Source organism: Podarcis raffonei, chromosome 2 (genome assembly GCF_027172205.1).
Source record: "Podarcis raffonei isolate rPodRaf1 chromosome 2, rPodRaf1.pri, whole genome shotgun sequence".
In the NCBI taxonomy this organism is placed as follows: Eukaryota; Metazoa; Chordata; class Lepidosauria; order Squamata; family Lacertidae; genus Podarcis; species Podarcis raffonei.
Genome location: NC_070603.1, coordinates 126,532,983 through 126,553,371, shown reverse-complemented (window position 1 = coordinate 126,553,371; position 20,389 = coordinate 126,532,983). Strand labels below are relative to the sequence as shown.

Here is a 20,389-nt window from a genome sequence, read left to right as displayed (position 1 = left end):
ACGCTTGCTTTCAACATGCAGAGCTCTCTTTGCATTCTCTGCTCTCTATCTTCCAGCAAAGCAGCCTCCAGGTCTGCTGCGCCATCTTCAGCAGCAACTGGCATGGGTGGGGCCGGCTCCTTCTGGACTATACTCCAGAGCCCTGTGGCCAATAACCACCCCCTTACTCTTCTAACCCAGATATCCCAGGACTGGGTTGTGAGCTTTTCAAATGGGACATCATAAAAGTCCTGGAGCTCTGCCATCTCCTCCCCCAGTGCTCCCATTGGGGCTTTGAAGTACTCACGCGTACCAGCCAGCTTCAAAGGAGAGGCCTCCAGTGGCTCTTTGCAGCACACGGCATTGCAGCCAGTTTCCCTGCTTTCTTCCAGGCAAATCCTCAAAGCAGGTCTCTTTTCTTCCAGCAGCCTTATTAAGCACTTAAAAGCAGGCTTTCCCTAATTGCCGTAACTGTCGCCCATAACCTGAAGAAGATTTATTGCTCAGATAAATCTTGGCGTCCAGCACGCCCTGTCTGCGTAGCTTCTGCTGGGTCCCGGCACTTCAAGGATCACATTCCAAAGCCTCTGAGCAAATGTAGAGATCAGCAGCGGTAAGGGGAAAAGCTGCAAAACTCAGTGCTTTCTTCCAGTGTGCTTAAATAAAGTCCACTCAGGATATTAGCAGCTAGAAGCAGTTTTTTATTTACAGCAAACTATCCATTGTCGAACAGCATCGTGAAAAAACGTCCACTCTCCTCAAAAGCGAAAGTAGAGAGACAGAACAAAGGGTTTAGACTCTCGGTTATGCCGCAGAATCTCCCCCCCTCCCCATAGTACATGCTGAGCTGTTTAACACTGTAAGCTCAGGTTCTCCTCACAAGGACATGGAACACATAAAATCCTTTTTGGCTCGCTGTAATAAAATTCTTACCATCCTGATAGATACTGGTAAAACCTTCTGGAAAAATCCTAGAAGAGCGTCTGTGGGTTTTGATCAAGAAGAAATGGAAATTGTTGCTGTCTCAAAAGAGGCTAGTTCTCTCAAGCTACCCTAAGCCTTTGGGAATCTTGTCACAAGAGGAGCGTAAGGCTCCCCTCTGGAGTTCATAAAGGGTATATATTCCTGGTGCCCTTAAGCCTGCTGTTCCGCCAGGGAAGGGGAACATCGGCCTGAAGTGGAGCAGCTGCTTTTGGGCAAGAGCAGAGGCCATGTTGGGTCAGGGCAACTTGTCCTTCTATGTTTGGAGCTGGAGGAAGACCCCACAGCCATATTGGATGAGGGCAACTTTGTGCCTGTCTGTTATATACACATACATATCTATCATCTTTCATCTACCTACCTACCAACATACATAGATATATATATATATTGTTACCGGAAAAATCCAAGGGCTCCCTTGGACAAAAAGTAAAGACACCAACCAGAGTAAATTGGAGGAAATCAGCAGCCTGTAGGCTTGGCCTTTATTGAACTGTTGCAACAGGGTGCTCCCCTCACTTGCAGGAGAGAGAAAGGACACAGAAAAATGGTGTGCAAGGCCTTATAAAAACTTTTGAAATTCCCATCCTGTAGGTCAAGCCCACCCCCAGAAACATCACGCATACATCACAGAAAGGAGGGGTTGAGGGAGGGGGGTGGTTGTTGTTGGGATACTGCCAGGGAGAAAAAGGCTATCATGGAGGGGAAGGTGGGGAGGAGAGGAAGAGGAGTCAGGCGGGAGTTGAAGGGGAGAAGCTGGGGGGAGGGAAGGGAGATCCCCAAGAAGGAGGGCTGAGGGGACCCCCTGGGTGTGGGGGGCGGAGTGAGACCCCCAAGAAGGAGGGCTGAGGGGACCCCCTGGGTGTGGGGGGCGGACTGAGGGGGGGCGGAGGGAGACCCCCAAGAAGGAGGGCTGAGGGGACCCCCTGGGTGTGGGGGGCGGACTGAGAGGGGGAGCGGAGGGAGACCCCCAAGAAGGAGGGCTGAGGGGACCCCATGGGTGTGGGGGGCGGACTGAGAGGGGGAGCGGAGGGAGACCCCCAAGAAGGAGGGCTGAGGGGATCCCCTGGGTGTCTGACTGAGAGGGGGGAGCGGGGGAGACCCCCAAGAAGGAGGGCTGGGGGGACTCCCTGGGTGTGGGGGGCGGAGGGAGACCCCCAAGAAGGAGGGCTGAGGGGACCCCCTGGGTGTGGGGGGCGGACTGGGAGGGGGGAGCGGAGGGAGACCCCCAAGAAGGAGGGCTGAGGGGACCCCCTGGGTGTGGGGGGCGGACTGAGAGGGGGAGCGGAGGGAGACCCCCAAGAAGGAGGGCTGAGGGGACCCCCTGGGTGTCTGACTAAGAGGGGGGCGGAGGGAGACCCCAAGAAGGAGGGCTGAGGGGACCCCCTGGGTGTGGGGGGCGGACTGAGAGGGGGAGCAGAGGGAGACCCCGAGAAGGAGAGCTGAGGGAACCCCCTGGGTGTGGGGGGCAGACTGGGAGGGGGGAAAGGGCCCCCCAAGTCTGACTCCAGAGCCCGGAAGAAGCCAAGCTGGGCCTGCCAGCCTCCAAGTGTGTGAGTTTTCTTGTGTGAGTTTCTTGTGGCTGATTAGCTGCTTTCTCTGTGCAAAGGTCAGAGGGGGCAGGGCTTCTGTTGAGGTAGGTGATTAGCTGTGGGAGGAGCTTGTCAGAGCTTGTAGGGCAGCGGCGCGCGCCTAGCGGCGCGCGCAGTTTGATCCATCTTTTAGATTTAGGGGAGCTAGTCTCAAACGTTTGTTGGGGGAGATATAGGTTTATTTGGGGGGATTTATTTGTCCTGTCTTCACACTTTTTATGATGGAGGACCGCTGTAGTCACCCCCAACGACACCTTCTCAAGATGGAGGGTGAGGGAACAGCTGCAGTCGCCTGTGGTTCCTGCGCAATGTTTGCCATCTTGCCAAAGGTTGCAGGCAGCTTTACCTGCAGCAATTGCATGTTGATTGCCCTCTTAAAAGACAAAGTCCAGCAACTGGAGGAACGTGTAGCTACACTCCAAAGAATTAGAGAGCTGGAGCTCTTCTTGGAAGCAACAGAGCACACCGTCTCCACCAAGGAGGAGACAGGGGACTCCCCTGAGGAGGCTAGTTCACCAACACAGGAGCCAGATATATGGAGAAACGTGACTCAAAGAAGTAAGAGGCCCAGGGTTCGCTCTGATTGTTTAGAAATACGCAATCGCTTTGAGGTCCTTTCCCCTAGCATGGAAGACGAAGAGCAGACTCCATTTGAGGATCTCTCCCTCATTACAGTCGATCAGGTATATGAAGACGAGCAGCAAAGGCAGTCCTCAGGGAATGTGCATGCGACCTTGGAACGGACAGCTCACGGAAGAACCCCGACCAGACCTAAGAGGAGGCGTGTAGTGGTGATAGGGGATTCCCTACTGAGGGGAACAGAAGCAGTGATCTGTGGGCCTGACAAGATGTCTCGGGAAGTGTGCTGTCTCCCCGGGGCTAAGATCCAAGATGTAACTGAACGACTGCAAGGAATCATAAAACCCACTGACAAATACCCCTTCCTCTTGGTTCATGTGGGAACCAATGACACCGCAAGCAATAGCCTCCAGAAGATCAAAAGAGATTACGAGGCTCTGGGCAGGAAATTGAAGCAATTAAATGCACAAATTGTCATCTCATCTGTCCTCCCAGTTGAACGACGTGGCCCAGGGAGAGAGGGAAAAATAGTGGAAGTGAACAACTGGCTTCGCAAATGGTGTAAACAGGAACGGTTTGGATTCTTAGATCACGGAATGCAGTTTCTTGAAGATGGACTTCTGGCAAGCGATGGGCTGCACCTCACAACGGTTGGGAGGAATGTTTTTGCAAAAAATCTCAGAAACCTCATCAGGAGGGCTTTAAACTGACTAATGTGGGGGAGGGAGACAGTGCTCCTGAAGGTAGGAGTCTATCAATTGATGAAGATGATCATCCAAATGTCATAGACCGAATGGAGCAAACAGCATGCAGACCTAGTGGTGGGAGGAAAAAATCCTTAAATAAGAGACACGGGGGAATGATTAATGGACTTCAATGTCTGTACACTAATGCGCAAAGTATGGGAAATAAACAAGATGAGCTTGAGCTCTTGGTACAGCAAACTAAATATGACATAATAGGAATCACTGAAACTTGGTGGGATAAGTCCCACGATTGGAATGTAATAATGGAGGGATACAATCTATTTCAGAGAAACAGACCAGACAAGAAAGGAGGAGGAGTGGCGTTATATGTCAGGGATGTGTATACCTGTGAAGAGATCCAAGATTTAGAACCTCAAAGCCAAAGTGAGAGCATTTGGGTCAAAATTAAGGGAGAGAAGAATAACAGTGACCTCATTGTGGGAGTTTACTATAGATCCCCAAGCCAAACGGAGGACATAGATGATGCCTTCCTGGAACAGATGGCCAAGCATGCAAAAGGAAGGGAGATAGTAGTAATGGGGGACTTCAATTACCCAGATATTTGTTGGATGTCAAACTCAGCCAAGAGCATAAGGTCAAACAGATTCCTCACTGGCCTTGCAGACAACTTCATTGTCCAGAAAGTGGGAGAAGCAACAAGAGGAACAGCCATTTTAGATCTGGTCCTAACCAATGTTGATGACCTGGTTAGTGGGGTAGAAGTGGAAGGATCATTAGGCGCGAGTGATCATGCTCTTCTGAAGTTTACTATACAGCGGAAAGGAGCAGCCAAGCATACTAGGACTCAATTTCTCGACTTTAAGAAAGCCGACTTCATAAAACTTAGGGAAGTGCTGGGTGAGATCCCATGGACAGTAATACTAAAAGGAAAGGGAGTTCATGATGGCTGGGAGTTTGTTAAGAGGGAGATAGTAAAAGCACAACTTCAGGCAATACCAATGAGACGGAAACATGGAAGGTGCCTAAAGAAGCCAGGGTGGCTATCTAAAGAACTTTTAACTGAGTTAAGATTAAAAAAGGATGTGTACAAAAAATGGAAAAGGGGGGAAACCACCAAAGAGGAATTCAAACAAATAGCCAGCACGTGTAGACACAAAGTCAGAAAAGCTAAAGCACAGAATGAACTCAGGCTTGCTAGAGAGGTTAAAAGCAACAAAAAAGGCTTTTATGGGTATGTTCGTAGCAAAAGGAAGAACAAAGAAACAGTGGGGTCACTCAGAGGAGAAAATGGTGAAATGCAAACAGGGGACACAGAAAGGGCTGAACTCCTCAATGCCTTCTTTGCCTCAGTCTTCTCCGATAAAGAAAACAATGCCCGACCTGAAGAATTTGGAGCAAATGATTCAGCAGAGGAAACACAGCCCAGAATAACTAAGGAGATAGTACAAGAATACTTGGCTAGTCTAGATGTATTCAAGTCTCCAGGGCCAGATGAACTGCATCCAAGAGTATTAAAAGAACTGGCAGATGTGATTTCAGAACCACTGGCAGTCATCTTTGAGAATTCCTGGAGAACAGGCGAAGTCCCGGCAGACTGGAGGAGGGCAAATGTTGTCCCTATTTTCAAAAAGGGGAAAAGAGAGGACCCAAATAATTACCGCCCAGTCAGTCTGACATCAATACCAGGGAAGATTCTGGAGCAGATCATTAAGCAAACAGTCTGTGAGCACCTAGAAAGGAATGCTGTGATCACCAATAGTCAGCATGGATTTCTGAAAAATAAGTCATGTCAGACTAACCTGATCTCGTTTTTTGACAGAATTACAAGCCTGGTAGATGAAGGGAACGCAGTGGATGTAGCCTACCTTGATTTCAGCAAGGCATTTGACAAGGTGCCCCATGATATTCTTGTAAAGAAGCTGGTAAAATGCGGTCTTGACTTTGCTACCACTCAGTGGATTTGTAACTGGCTGACTGACCGAACCCAAAGGGTGCTCATCAATGGTTCCTCTTCATCCTGGAGAAGAGTGACTAGTGGGGTGCCACAGGGTTCTGTCTTGGGACCGGTCTTATTCAACATCTTTATCAACGACTTGGATGATGGACTCAAGGGCATCCTGATCAAATTTGCAGATGACACCAAACTGGGAGGGGTGGCTAACACCCCAGAGGAGAGGATCACACTTCAAAACGACCTTGACAGATTAGAGAACTGGGCCAAAACAAACAAGATGAATTTTAACAGGGAGAAATGTAAAGTATTGCACTTGGGCAAAAAAAATGAGAGGCACAAATACAAGATGGGTGACACCTGGCTTGAGAGCACTACATGTGAAAAGGATCTAGGAGTCTTGGTTGACCACAAACTTGACATGAGCCAACAGTGTGACGCGGCAGCTAAAAAAGCCAATGCAATTCTGGGCTGCATCAATAGGAGTATAGCATCTAGATCAAGGGAAGTAATAGTGCCACTGTATTCTGCTCTGGTCAGACCTCACCTGGAGTACTATGTCCAGTTCTGGGCACCACAGTTCAAGAAGGACACTGACAAACTGGAACGTGTCCAGAGGAGGGCAACCAAAATGGTCAAAGGCCTGGAAATGATGCCTTATGAGGAACGGCTAAGGGAGCTGGGCATGTTTAGCCTGGAGAAGAGGAGGTTAAGGGGTGATATGATAGCCATGTTCAAATATATAAAAGGATGTCACATAGAGGAGGGAGAAAGGTTGTTTTCTGCTGCTCCAGAGAAGCGGACACGGAGCAATGGATCCAAACTACAAGAAAGAAGATTCCACCTAAACATTAGGAAGAACTTCCTGACAGTAAGAGCTGTTTGACAGTGGAATTTGCTGCCAAGGAGTGTGGTGGAGTCTCCTTCTTTGGAGGTCTTTAAGCAGAGGCTTGACAACCATATGTCAGGAGTGCTCTGATGGTGTTTCCTGCTTGGCAGGGGGTTGGACTCGATGGCCCTTGTGGTCTCTTCCAACTCTATGATTCTATGATTCTAGGATTCTAAGTCCAAGGGAAGGAGGCGTCTCCGGACCCCAGCTTGGCCTCCCCAGGGAAGATGGGGAGCTGGAGGGAAGCCGGACTTGGAAGGGTCTCCCTTGGGGGGATCTGGGATTCCTCTTCCTCCCTGGCGCCTGCTCTCGAGGAGGCTGTTTCCCTTGCAGGAGACTCCTGGGGAAGCCCCGTCTCCCTGGCGCGGAGTCTGGCTCCGAGGGGGGGGCAGAGGGGAGAGGGAGGGCTGGGCTTGGCAAGGGTTAAGAGGAGCAGAGCTGGAGTCCTAGAGAGGACGGGAAGGGGAGGGGGAGGCGGCAAGGTCCTCCATGGGTAAATTCCCCCTCCCCCCTCCCTTCCTGCTTTCTTCTCTCTCCTTTGCAAAAGCCCCTCCTGGACTCGGGTGAGTCTCCTCTCTCTTCCCCCTGAGGGTGCAATGGGGAGAAGGGGGTCCCAGGGGGGCAGGGAGGGGGCATGGGGGTCCCTTTTCAGATCATGCCTGGTGGGGGGAGACCCCCAAGTCGGGGAGCAGAGGGTCCTCCCTCGTCCTCTTTGCCAAGCCAGGGAGGGGCCGAGTTTGCAGGAAATATGCAGCTCTGCTCTTCCTTGGGATCCAGATGCTGCCTTCATTTTGGGGAGGGGGCTTTGGGTCAAGGAAATAAACCCCTTCAGATGGAGGGATAAGTCACCTTTGTGAACAGAGGATGTAGACAGACGGGAACATTCCCACGTGGGGGGAGCACAGGGAGAAGAAAAGCCCGTCTGCATCTCCAGACCACTTCCTGTGTCCCAGATGCAACATCTAATAATAATAATAATAATAATAATAATAATAATAATAATAATAATAATTTATTATTTGTACCCCGCCCATCTGGCCGGGTTTCCCCAGCCACTCTGGGCGGCTTCCACAAAAACGAAAAAGACACTAATATGTCATACATAGAATCATAGAATCCTAGAGTTGGAAGAGACCACAAGGGCCATCGAGTCCAACCCCCTGCCAAGCAGGAAACACCATCAGAGCACTCCTGGCATATGGTTGTCAAGCCTCTGCTTAAAGACCTCCAAAGAAGGAGACTCCACCACACTCCTTGGCAGCAAATTCCACTGTCGAACAGCTCTTACTGTCAGGAAGTTCTTCCTAATGTTTAGGTGGAATCTTCTTTCTTGTAGTTTGGATCCATTGCTCCGTGTCCGCTTCTCTGGAGCAGCAGAAAACAACCTTTCTCCCTCCTCTATGTGACATCCTTTTAAAACTTCCCTGACATTAAAAACTTCCCTGAGCAGGGCTGCCTTAAGATGTCTTCTGAATGTCAGGTAGTTGTTTATGTCTCTCCCCTGTCGGTCTCCACACCCACAGCTGGCGCTCTTACCTTCCAACAACTTGACCTCACTCCCAAAGACACACTCTTCCATGGTCTCCTAAGACAGATGGATGCCAACCAACCAACCATTCCCTCCCCTCCCCCTCCTGGTGCCCCTTGAAGTTGGCTTGAGGGCAGGGGGAGGGTCCACCCCACCAGATGAAGGGAGAGGAGGTCCTTCCATCTGGAAAATGGGAATGCTTGCAAAGATTTACCTGAAGATGAGTGCCATATAGATAATAAAATATTATTTTGTGGAATTCCCTCATTTACACAAAGATTAAAACCCATCATTTAAATATACAACAAAATTGTTACAGAAAAGAACAGATTAATGTGTAGAAGATCATCTTTATTCTCCCTTTTTCTCTTAGGGTCCAGTGTGCTTTGAAGACGTAGCTGTTCCTTTCACAGAGGAGGACTGGGCTTTGCTGGATCCTGACCAGAGAGCTCTGCAGAAGGAAGTCAAGGAGGAGAATCCTGGGATCGTGGCTTCTCAGGTAAGGATCCCTGCTGGATCATGAGATCAGTTTTGAAATTCCATACAGATCTCTGAAGGACAAACCTCCTCTATTTTGAGGGAGCCCAATAGCGCCACCTGCAGCATCTGAGATGTTAACTCACCCACAACTCTCCTGGAATGGAAAACTATCCGTAGGAGATGTATCTCCTGTTCTGTCTGGGAATATTCTTCCACCAGTCCTGCCTTTTCAAACCAGGATAAGGCTGCTCTGAGCTGCCCAGGCCTTCTTCAGTGTAGGCTTCAGAGATATTAAGGACATCCTGTCTAATTCTCTTTTTCCCTTTCTGCATCTGTCTGTTTTTGGTTGAGCAAAGGAATGACTGAGCTTGGAGATGGAGCAGATTCCATGACTGAGCCAAATTAAATCCATCTCTGGAAAGAGCCAGGCTTTTTGAATCTCCGGTTCCCATAAATAAGTTAGATAATACCAGCCAAAAAAGGCAGTAACTTCTTCTTCCCTTCCCTTCTTCCTCTTTCACAAGCAGTCATTTGCATTGTTCAGTCATTTCAGGCTCAATTTCTTCCTCAGGCTAGGATTATTATTATTATTAATGATAATAATACTGCCATATAACAGTAGATTGTAGGTTGTAGGTGGTGAATTGGAAAGGAAGAAGGGAGAGAACAAGAAAAATCTTCACAATGGAGAAATCATATAAATATTAAGAGTGTGGAGAGAACTTTAGTCGGAGCTCCCAGTCCCCTTCCCATCAAGGAAAGCTCTTCGTTCAGAAGGAGAGCCTCACTTCACATGAAAGAACTAACGGGGGAAGAAATTAGTGCTTGAAATGTGAGGAAAGCTTCCTTCGCAGCTCCACCCACAGTTCCCATTAGATACTTCATACAGAAGAGTGTTTGGAAAAAGCTTCATGCAGGTCAGAAACCGTCTCAGTGCTTGGAATGTAGAAAGAGCTTCATTCAGGTGGTGAATCTAATTTTCCATGAAATATTTCCTGCAAGGGACTGTTTAGAATGTGGAAAAAGCTTCACCTGGAAAACCTGTCTCAGTTTCCATTCAATAAATCACAGCAAGGAAAATAATAGAATTGTAGAAAATGGTATAAGGCATATGGTATAAGGAAACTTCATGAGGAATTAAGGGAAAAGACAGTGTTGACCCGGAGTAGTTACAAAATTTATGTTCTCTCCCCAAGTGCCACAGACCCTCCTCCAAAGAGAGCTTCTCTAAGAAAGCACAAGCAAAAATTACTCAGTTTTACGTGAATAAGGAAAATGAGGAGGTGGCTAAGAAACAGCAGGAGCCAGATCCTATTACTGACCTTATAGGATCTCTCAGCAGCTCTGAGGATGAGCAGAAAGAGGTTTGGGGCCCAGGCAGCTCAACTGCTAAGTCATCTCTGGCACTGAGACCAGGAGCTCAAGCGACTCAAGGCCAAATCCAGGCTAAATAAGTAGAGGAACTAATGTTAAAAATTACAAAATAGTGCAACATAAAAAAGTTGACTTACAAAAACTTTTTAACCTGCTTGAGTGTAGCTCTTGCTCCAGACAGAAGACTTTAGAAGTTTGTACTCTACTGGAATTTGCACACCAGATCCCTATATCAATATGAAACGATATGCAAGGTTATCAAATGGTCTGATGTCCTGTCAGAAGCCAAAACAAAACCAACTAGGGAGAGGGTTTTGATAAAAAAGAATTGGAAATGGGTGCTGTCTCAAAATAAGCTACTTCTCTCAAGCTACCCTAAGCCTTTGGGAATCTTGTCACAAGAGGAGTGTAAAGTTTGTGAAGATGGTGTATAAGCACAGAGAATATCTAAGGAGGAGTGGTGTATCAGTCTCAAGATTATTCCAAAATGTGGCATCACCAGCTCCTCTGCTTCGACATTCAGCAACACCTCCAAAAAGTCCTCAATCCAAGGCGGACTATTGTCCTTTAGTTGACATATACTCTGCAGGTGACAATCCTGACTAGCCAGCTGACCTGGACCCCAAGGAACCCCATAACTCAGACAGCCCTGGGTCCTTGCACTTGAGAAATCTAGGGAAGGACCTACTTGACAGAACTGAAAAGAATTGATTGCATGTCTTCTGTGCTCTGCCATAAGTAGCCCAGAATGAAATATTCTCCAGATTTGACCTCTGACGTTTCTGCCTAATGAGTTTGAAGAAGGAACACAAGGGCTGATGCAAGTAGAACTTGACCCTTTGTGCTCCAGATCCAGCCCACCAGATATTCCACCATGAGTTGAAATTATGGGCTGAAAAGCCACCTCCCCCCACCAGCAGGTTAATGAACCCTCTTTCCTACCAATTGGAGATGAAAAGCTTCCCCAAAGATTTGGTCCCCATGCAAGAGGCAAATATGGCCACAACACCTGCCTGGCTTGCAATGAGAGAGCTCAAAGATTGTGAACTGGGCTCTGCATACAAAGAACCCAGCATGCAGGCACCTACAATACATGTACTGTGGTACCTTGGGTTCCATACGCTTCAGGTTACAGACTCCGTGAACCCAGAAATAGTGCTTCAGGTTAAGAACTTTGCTTCAGGGTGAGAACAGAAATTGTGCTCCATCGGCACAGTGGCAGCAGGAGGCCCCATTACCTAAAGTGGTGCTTCAGGTTAAGAACAGTTTCAGGTTAAGTACGGACCTCTGGAACGAATTAAGTACTTAACCTGAGGTGCCACTGTAATAGCTACTCTGCTCTTTTCTGCCCATGCTCTGGGGTTGCAGTTTTCAGGCTTGGGGACAGGAAGGTGACTGGTTTTTGCACCAAGTTCTGTCCATAAGCCCCACTGAGTACAATGGGATCTGCTCTAAGGTCATTACTGTGCAGAACGTGTCAGCCTTACGAAGTGGGGTGAGGAGCAAACAGAGGAATTGAAACCACTGGAGAGGTTTAGAAATGGGGCTTCTGTTGGGAAGGGGCTGCCCCATTTGTGCTTCTCCAGGGGCAGGAGAATATCTAGGGCAGGAGAATCCCTGCAGGGCCTCTGAGGCTCCCTTTGCTTCTTCTTCTCTCCCAGGACCCTGCAGCTTCTTTTGGCTCCTCGACTCTTCAGGAAGGATGAGTGAGACGGATCCTGTCAAGCTAGAGGAGATGGAAGAGGGAAGATGGACGGATGACCTAGTCAGGTTGTCTCCTGCATCCCTCCCCACAACCTCTGAGCACTCCCTCCCAGGGACCTCCGAGAGATCTGGTGAGTTCCAGGAGAGTGGAGAAGGGGACGTAGAGGGATGAAGCCGGAGAGGAATTGGGGCTTCCTCAGCTAGGGGTGGGGGGAGGCAGGCAGGCGGATGGAGATGGAGAAGGGGAGCACCTTTTCGGGCTCCCCCACCTGCCTGCCTGCCTGCGCCTTTGTCATCTGCAGGCAATTTGAGCTAGGAATACAGCACAGCTCCCCGCCTATGCGATGTATTGGCAGCTCAAAATGTCTAAAACCAGTTCTGTGATCTGAATGCCCTACCAATTTCAGACACTGATCCATCACGCAGCACTGGACCCCTTAAAGCACGGGTGTCAAACACAAGGCCCGCATGCCGAATCCGGCCCGCCAGACCTCGTCATGTGGCCCATGTAGCCGCCGCCGGCCGCCAGCCTTCACCTTTTATTCTCGCTTTTTTTTTGACACAAGAAAGCCGCCTCTTCAGCGCATGCGCGGCAGCCTACAAGCCAGAGAACGTCTGCCCTCTAGCGGCGCCAGCCATTCTACACAGGAAACCTCCTCTTTACATGCATTCAGGAAACCTCCACTTGTTTTTATATTGAGCGCATGCCATCCTGTGATGTGACAGATCCAAAGGCTGCCTGAACAACCGGCCCTTTGAGGGTGACCAAACTGCTGATGCGGCCCCCTGATGAATTTGAGTTTGACACCCCTGCCGTAAAGGAACCTGATCCTGCTGTGCAGTGTGAACTCAGATGGGGCCTCCGTGTGTTGCCCTTTTCTCTTCTTTTTGTATAACTTTTATTAACTTTATAAAACAAGGAAGATAGGAATAATAGATGATACAAATATGTAGGCTGAGCCTGTATATCTCAAACATAGCAGAATAAATTTGCAGGAGTATCTATAACATATAGTTCATCATTAGTGGTCAGTGTATGAGTCCTGGGTCCATGAATTGCTTTCAACTGAAACAAAAAAAGGGGAAACAGGAGAGCACAGAGAACATTCAACATCACAGAGCCAAATGCCTAGACTGAAGCTCTTGTGGCCGTTGTGCTTAGATTAAGTGAGTAATAGTCATTTTTCCTCTTTTGTTACCAACGAAACAATAAAGAGTTGGTCTTATCATGAAAATGGGAGGGGGGGTTCAAAGTGAAGAAAGAGATTTACGTATAAATTTAAATATTTTCCTGTTTTAATTTTTTTAAATTATTATTTTTTTATTGGTTTCCCCATATTACTTTACAATACAGATGTACCAAAGCCAACACCATTTCCTCCCCATCCCCCCATACATTTACATTTCTATTTCCTCAGTCCATCATATTATCCTTTTCTCCCTCTTCCCACTTCCCTCCGCCCCCACTGGATTTCCTCCACATTATACAATTCACAATAATCTTTGCATTCTACAACCTTCTCAAATCATCTTCATATTCTTATTATCTTTCCTTACTAATTTTTCTTCCATCCAGTACTTCACATTTTAATCTAGGCATATTAGTGTATCTTTTCTTGAGCAATATTTTGCCATATATTCATCAAAACATTTCCACTCCTTTTTAAATTTTTGATTCGACTGATTTCTTCTTATAGCAGTTAATTTTGCCAGAATTAAATATTCATTTAGTTTAGAAATCCATTCCTCCTTTGTGGGTATAGTTTGTGACTTCCACCGAGCAGCAATCACTATTCTAGCAGCTGTACTTGTGGAATGTAATGGCGTCCGCCACACTTTCCTGTGCCAACTCTCCCTGCCAACTGTGAGCCTTAAGCTGTCTTCCTGGCTCCAAGCCGAGTTTCGCAGCAGCGGTCGTGCCTTGGGTGGGTGATAAATCCAAGGCTGTACGCGGGCTTCTTGCTCATCTAAGAAGTCTTTAATCATTGTACAGAAAAACATCATAAATCAACCCGGAGATCGAGTGGACATCTCCTCGGCTCGACAGCTAAAAACGAAAGTAACTCGCACACAAAGAAAGATTCCCGTATGTGAACAAAACCACGCCTCAGAATGTGAGACGTCACACAGAACTGTTTAACCCTGTAAATTCTGATTCTCCTCACAGTACTTGCATATAGAAAAATCCCCCCCCCCCGTGGTATCTCTTCATCTCTCAATCCAAGGAGATATGTCTCTGGTTTCTTTGTTTTTGATATTTTCAACATCTTCTTTAGTTCTTCGTGTACTACTATCCCAAATTTCTTAATTTCCTCACACCTCCACCACATATGTATTGTTCCTATTTCTCCACCACATCTCCAACAGAGGTTGGATTTCAATTTGTATATCTTTGCCAGCTTAACTGGCGTTAAGTACCACCTATAGAACATCTTTACAAAATGTTCTTTAATTGTATATGAGGCAGTAAATCGTATATCCTCTCGCCAGAGTTTCTCCCATTGCTCTAGATAGATAGTATGTCCGAGATCCTGAGACCATTTAATCATCGTTTCTTTCACTTCTTCCTCCATCAATTCCCAGTCCAATAAAAGATTACCGTATTTTTCGCACCATAGGACGCACCGGTCCATAGGACGCACCTAGATTTGGGGGGGAAATAAAGGGGAAAAAATTTATCCCCCCCCCGCCAGGCGCGGGGCTGGGGCGAGGGAAGCTCGAGCTTCCCCCTCCCCCAGAACGGGACCCAGAGCCATGCCGAAGCTGCGCGCAGCTTTGGCATCGCTCTGGGAGCTTGCGGGGCTGGGGGAGGAGGAAGCCCTCCGCCAGCCTCCAAACCGTGCCAGGAGACAGCGGGATGGCGCGTTGCGCCTCTCCCGCTGTCCCCCGAGTTTGCGGGGCTGGCGACGGGGAGGAGCAGGCTTCTCCCCCCCCCCGCCAGCCTTCTAGGCAAGTCGGGGGACAGCGGGAAGGGCACGCTGTGCCTCTCCCGCTGTCTCCCAAGTTTGCGGGGCTGGCGACGGGGAGGAGCAGGCTTCTCCCCCCCGCCAGCCTTCTAGCCAAGTCGGGGGACAGCGGGAAGGGCGCGCTGCGCCTCTCCCGCTGTCTCCCGAGTTTGCGGGGCTGGCGACGGGGAGGAGCAGGCTTCTCCCCGTCGCCAGCCTTCTAGCCAAGTCGGGGGACAGCGGGAAGGGCGCACTGCGCCTCTCCCGCTGTCTCCCGAGTTTGCGGGGCTGGCGACGGGGAGGAGCAGGCTTCTCCCCCCTGCCAGCCTTCTAGCCAAGTCGGGGGACAGTGGGAAGGGCGCGCTGCCCCTCTCCTGCTGTCCCCCGAGTTTGCGGGGCTGGCGACGGGGAGGAGCAGGCTTCTCCCCCCCTGCCAGCCTTCTAGCCAAGTCGGGGGACAGTGGGAAGGGCGCGCTGCCCCTCTCCTGCTGTCCCCCGAGTTTGCGGGGCTGGCGACGGGGAGGAGCAGGCTTCTCCCCCCCCCCCGCTAGCCTTCTAGCCAAGTCGGGGGACAGCGGGAAGGGCGCGCTGCGCCTCTCCCGCTGTCTCCCGAGTTTGCGGGGCTGGCGACGGGGAGGAGTAGGCTTCTCCCCCCTGCCAGCCTTCTAGCCAAGTCGGGGGACAGCGGGAAGGGCGCGCTGCGCCTCTCCTGCTGTCTCCCGAGTTTGCGGGGCTGGCGACGGGGAGGAGCAGGCTTCTCCCCGTCGCCAGCCTTCTAGCCAAGTCGGGGGACAGCGGGAAGGGCGCGCTGCGCCTCTCCCGCTGTCTCCCGAGTTTGCGGGGCTGGCGACGGGGAGGAGCAGGCTTCTCCCCCCCCCGCCAGCCTTCTAGGCAAGTCGGGGGACAGCGGGAAGGGCGCGCTGCGCCACTCCCGCTGTCTCCCGAGTTTGCGGGGCTGGCGACGGGGAGGAGCAGGCTTCTCCCCGTCGCCAGCCTTCTAGCCAAGTCGGGGGACAGCGGGAAGGGCGCGCTGCGCCTCTCCCGCTGTCTCCCGAGTTTGCGGGGCTGGCGACGGGGAGGAGCAGGCTTCTCCCTGTCGCCAGCCTTCTAGCCAAGTCGGGGGACAGCGGGAAGGGCGCGCTGCGCCTCTCCCGCTGCCTCCCGAGTTTGCGGGGCTAGCGACGGAGAGGAGCAGGCTTCTCCCCCCTGCCAGCCTTCTAGCCAAGTCGGGGGACAGTGGGAAGGGCGCGCTGCCCCTCTCCTGCTGTCCCCCGAGTTTGCGGGGCTGGCGACGGGGAGGAGCAGGCTTCTCACCCCCCGCCAGCCTTCTAGCCAAGTCGGGGGACAGCAGGAAGGGCGCGCTGCGCCTCTCCCGCTGTCCCCCGAGTTTGCGGGGCTGGCGACGGGGAGGAGCAGGCTTCTCCCCGTCGCCAGCCTTCTAGCCAAGTCGGGGGACAGCGGGAAGGGCGCGCTGCGCCTCTCCCGCTGTCTCCCGAGTTTGCGGGGCTGGCGACGGGGAGGAGCAGGCTTCTCCCCGTCGCCAGCCTTCTAGCCAAGTCGGGGGACAGCGGGAAGGGCGCGCTGCGCCTCTCCCGCTGCCTCCCGAGTTTGCGGGGCTGGCGACAGGGAGGAGCAGGCTTCTCCCCCCCCCCCGCCAGCCTTCTAGCCAAGTCGGGGGACAGCGGGAAGGGCGCGCTGCGCCTCTCCCGCTGTCTCCCGAGTTTGCGGGGCTGGCGACGGGGAGGAGCAGGCTTCTCCCCCCTGCCAGCCTTCTAGCCAAGTCGGGGGACAGCGGGAAGGGCGCGCTGCGCCTCTCCCGCTGTCTCCCGAGTTTGCGAGGCTGGCGACGGGGAGGAGCAGGCTTCCCCCCCCTGCCAGCCTTCTAACCAAGTCGGGGGACAGCGGGATGGCGGCGTTCCGCCTCCCCGCTGTCCCCCGAGTTTGTGGGGCTGGCGGTGGGGCTCTCCAGGCTTCAGCGAAAGCCTGCATTCGCACCATAGGACGCACACACATTTCCCCTTCATTTTTGGAGGGGGAAAAGTGCGTCCTATAGTGCGAAAAATACGGTATAGGTTTTGGATAACAATTGTTGTTCTTTATCACTGTGACTTTAAATTTCGAATCTTCTTTTGCAAATCCTTTCTTTTGATCCGAGTTGAATATACTTCTAAGTTGTATATATTGCCACCTGTCAATTAAAATTTGGACCAACCAGATTGAAATAACTTCTGATGGGGAGTGTTCAGGTGAAGATGTTGCTGTTTGTTTCACAGACAAGGCGTGGACGTTGCTGGATCGTGACCAGAGAGCTCAGCATAAAGAGGTCAAGGAGGAGAATCGTGGGATCGTGGACTCTCTCAGTAAGGATCCCTGTTGGATCATAATATAAGTTGTGATTGCAGATGGAGTGGATTCCATGATCATGCCAGAACAAAATCTATCCCAGATAAAAGCCAAGAAATATCTCAGTTAATACCAGAAAACAAAAACAATAAAACCTATAGTAAAGCCTCACATCTAATTCTCTTCAGTTCTTCCTCTATCACAAGCATTCATTAACATTGTTCAATAATCTGGAGTTCCCATTTCCTCCTGAGACTCTAATTAGCTTCTCTCTTTATTGCAGATGGTGATAAATTAGAAGGGAAGAACAAGGGGGAGCACAACAGAATCCACATAGTGGAGAAGTCATATAAATATTCAGAGTGTGGAGAGAAGATCCGTCAGAGTTCCCAGTCCACCTCCCATCAAAGAAAAAGCTTCATTCGAAGGAATAGCCTCACTTCACACGAAAGAACACAGAGTAGGGAGAAATCGTATCAGTGCTTGGAGTGTGGAAAGAACTTCAATCGGAAGGATAGTCTCACTTTGCATCAAAGAGTTCATACAGGGGAGAAACCCTATCAGTGCTTGGAGTGTGGAAAGAGCTTCAGGAGGAGCTGCCATCTCACTTCCCATCAAAGAATTCATACAGGGGAGAAACCCTATCAGTGCTTGGAATGTGGGAAGAGCTTCAGTTACAGCGCCCATCTCACTTCCCATCAAAGAATTCATACAGGGGAGAAACCCTATCAGTGCTTGGAATGTGGGAAGAGCTTTCGTCTGAGTGGTGAGCTCACTTCCCATCAAAGAATTCATACAGGGGAGAAACCCTTTCAGTGCTTGGAATGTGGGAAGAGCTTCAGTTACAGCACCAATCTCACTTCCCATCAAAGAATTCATACAGGGGAGAAACCCTTTCAGTGCTTGGAATGTGGGAAGAGCTTCAGTTACAGCGCCCATCTCACTTGCCATCAAAGAATTCATACAGGGGAGAAACCCTATCAGTGCTTGGAATGTGGGAAGAGCTTTCGTCTGAGTGGTGAACTCACTTCCCATCACAGAATTCATACAGGGGAGAAACCCTATAAGTGCTTGGAATGTGGAAAGAGCTTTCGTCTGAGTGGTCAACTCACTTCCCATCAAAGAATTCATACAGGGGTAAAACCCTATAAGTGCTTGGAATGTGGAAAGAGCTTTCGTCTGAGTGGTCAACTCACTTCCCATCAAAGAATTCATACAGGGGAAAAACCCTATCAGTGCTTGGAGTGTGAAAAGAGCTTCAATCGGAAGGATAGTCTCACTTCCCATCAAAGAATTCATACAGGGGAGAAACCCTTTCAGTGCTTCGAGTGTGGAAAGAGCTTTCGTCTGAGTGGTGAACTCACTTCCCATCACAGAATTCATACAGGGGAGAAACTCTTTCAGTGCTTGGAATGTGGGAAGAGCTTCAGTCAGAGGGTCCATCTCACTTCTCATCAAATAATTCATACAGGGGAGAAACCCTATCAGTGCTTGGAATGTGGGAAGAGCTTTCGTCTGAGTGGTTATCTCACTTCCCATCAAAGAATTCATACAGGGGAGAAACCCTTTCAGTGCTTGGAATGTGGGAAGAGCTTCAGTTACAGCACCAATCTCACTTCCCATCAAAGAATTCATACAGGGGAGAAACCCTATCAGTGCTTGGAATGTGGAAAGAGCTTCAATCGGAAGGATGGTCTCACTTCCCATCAAAGAATTCATACGGGGAGAAACCCTGTCAGTGCTTCGAATGTGGGAAGAGCTTTCGTCTGAGTGGTTATCTCACTTCCCATCAAAGAATTCATACAGGGGAGAAACTATCAGTGCTTGGAATGTGGAAAGAGCTTCAATCGGAAGGATGGTCTCACTTTGCATCACAGAATTCATACAGGGGAAAAACCCTATCAGTGCTTGGAATGTGGGAAGAGCTTCAGTCAGGAGGGGAATCTCACTTCCCATCAAAGAATTCATACAGGGGAGAAACTGTTCAGTTTCTGTTAATTGGTTCTCATGGGAAACTTACAGATTCTGGCTTCACACAATTAACTCAAGGCAGTGTCAATTTACTCTTGGCAGAAAGCCAAGGTCAGCTTGACCTAGAAACTATGGAGCCCAATGGCGTCCGGCACACTTCTCTGCGCGGCTCTGGTCTTCCCCCAGGGACCTTTGACTCAGCAGCACGTAAACACAGCGGAACAGAAGCAGGAACGTCGTTCGTGTGAGGGCAATAACTCAGGCTGGATGCAGCAGTCTCCTTATCTTTAAAGTCTTTATTCCTTAGCAAAACACAATAGCTATAAATCCTGGCGACAGAGCGCACATCTTGCTGCTCTCTCCACGGAGCAAACACACACACACTGAGAGAACACAGGAAACCACTCCCCTCAGTGTTCTAAAACCCCGCCTCAAAATGTGAGACGTCACTCAGAACTCTTAACCCTGTGAGTTCTGAGCCTCTCTCCACAGAAACTACTTACTCTGATTGGTTAACGACCAGCACTCAACTCTGTTATCTAGGAATGCTAGCACAGTTGTGTGTTAGGTGTGTTAGGAGTAGGAGTGCTGTGTATGGTTAAGAGAGAGAGAGAAAGGATTTATTTTGCTTTGTTTTGTATGCAGAAACTCTGCTGGTTTTATTTTTTCCTTTTAATAAATCCTGTAAATAGTTATTCTGAGTCTAGCTGACTAGTCATTTCCACCTCAACTAGCTTCTTCGCTGTGCAGGAAAACTCTGCTACGTTTGGGCTAAAGCCATTAGAGCTATGCCTGACACTTCAAAGTTCCATGAGAAACCCTATCAGTGCTTCGAATGTGGGAAGAGCTTTCGTCTGAGTGGTGAACTCACTTCCCATCAAAGAATTCATACAGGGGAGAAACCCTATCAGTGCTTGCAATGTGGGAAGAGCTTCAGTCATAGCATCAATCACACTTCCCATCAAAGAATCCATACAAGAGAGAAAACGGTTTAGTGTTTGAAATGTGGGAAAAGATTCATTCATGGCCCACCAAATAATTCATATGGGGTTGAAAGCATATCAGCACATGGAATGTGTATAAAATTTCACGTGTTAAAAAGTCAATTTAAGATCTCACACCAGGGTGAAGTATAGAATCATAGATTCAGAATCTAGTCCAGCCCCTTCCAGAATTCTCATTTCAAGCATCCATGACAGGTGGCCATCCAACTTCTTCTTAAAACCCCCCCAATGAAGATCCAACCCCTTCAGAGAGAGTTCCTTTTCATAGAATCATAGAATCATAGAGTTGGAAGAGACCACAAGGGCCATCGAGTCCAACCCCCTGCCAAGCAGGAAACACCATCAGAGCACTCCTGACATAT

The 20,389-nt window shown here is 49.7% G+C and overlaps 3 protein-coding genes across 4 annotated transcripts in view; 2 read left to right on the top strand and 1 right to left on the bottom strand.

Moving 5' to 3' along the window:
• The window catches only part of LOC128409548 (zinc finger protein OZF-like), a 317,248-nt gene that overhangs the window by 9,488 nt on the left and 287,371 nt on the right, over nucleotides 1-20,389 (top strand). Inside the window, exon 2 of the mRNA XM_053380126.1 lies at nucleotides 5,088-5,730. The gene's annotated coding sequence lies outside the window, so the exon portion shown is untranslated. The remainder of the gene's footprint in view (nucleotides 1-5,087; nucleotides 5,731-20,389) is intronic.
• LOC128409540 (zinc finger protein 883-like) overlaps nucleotides 1-20,389 on the bottom strand; it is a 346,762-nt gene that overhangs the window by 299,582 nt on the left and 26,791 nt on the right. The window lies entirely within an intron of this gene.
• On the top strand, nucleotides 7,128-18,861 carry LOC128409544 (zinc finger protein 883-like). Of its 2 annotated transcripts, XM_053380107.1 has the most exons (5): nucleotides 7,128-7,241; nucleotides 8,580-8,705; nucleotides 11,722-11,895; nucleotides 16,983-17,069; nucleotides 17,336-18,861. In XM_053380107.1, the coding sequence occupies exons 3-5, from the start codon at nucleotides 11,763-11,765 to the stop codon at nucleotides 18,820-18,822; spliced, it is 1,707 nt and encodes a 568-aa protein (XP_053236082.1). In that variant the 5' UTR covers nucleotides 7,128-7,241; nucleotides 8,580-8,705; nucleotides 11,722-11,762; the 3' UTR covers nucleotides 18,823-18,861. The 2 variants fall into 2 exon arrangements, with proteins under 2 accessions (XP_053236082.1, XP_053236083.1); XM_053380108.1 differs by lacking the exon at nucleotides 16,983-17,069.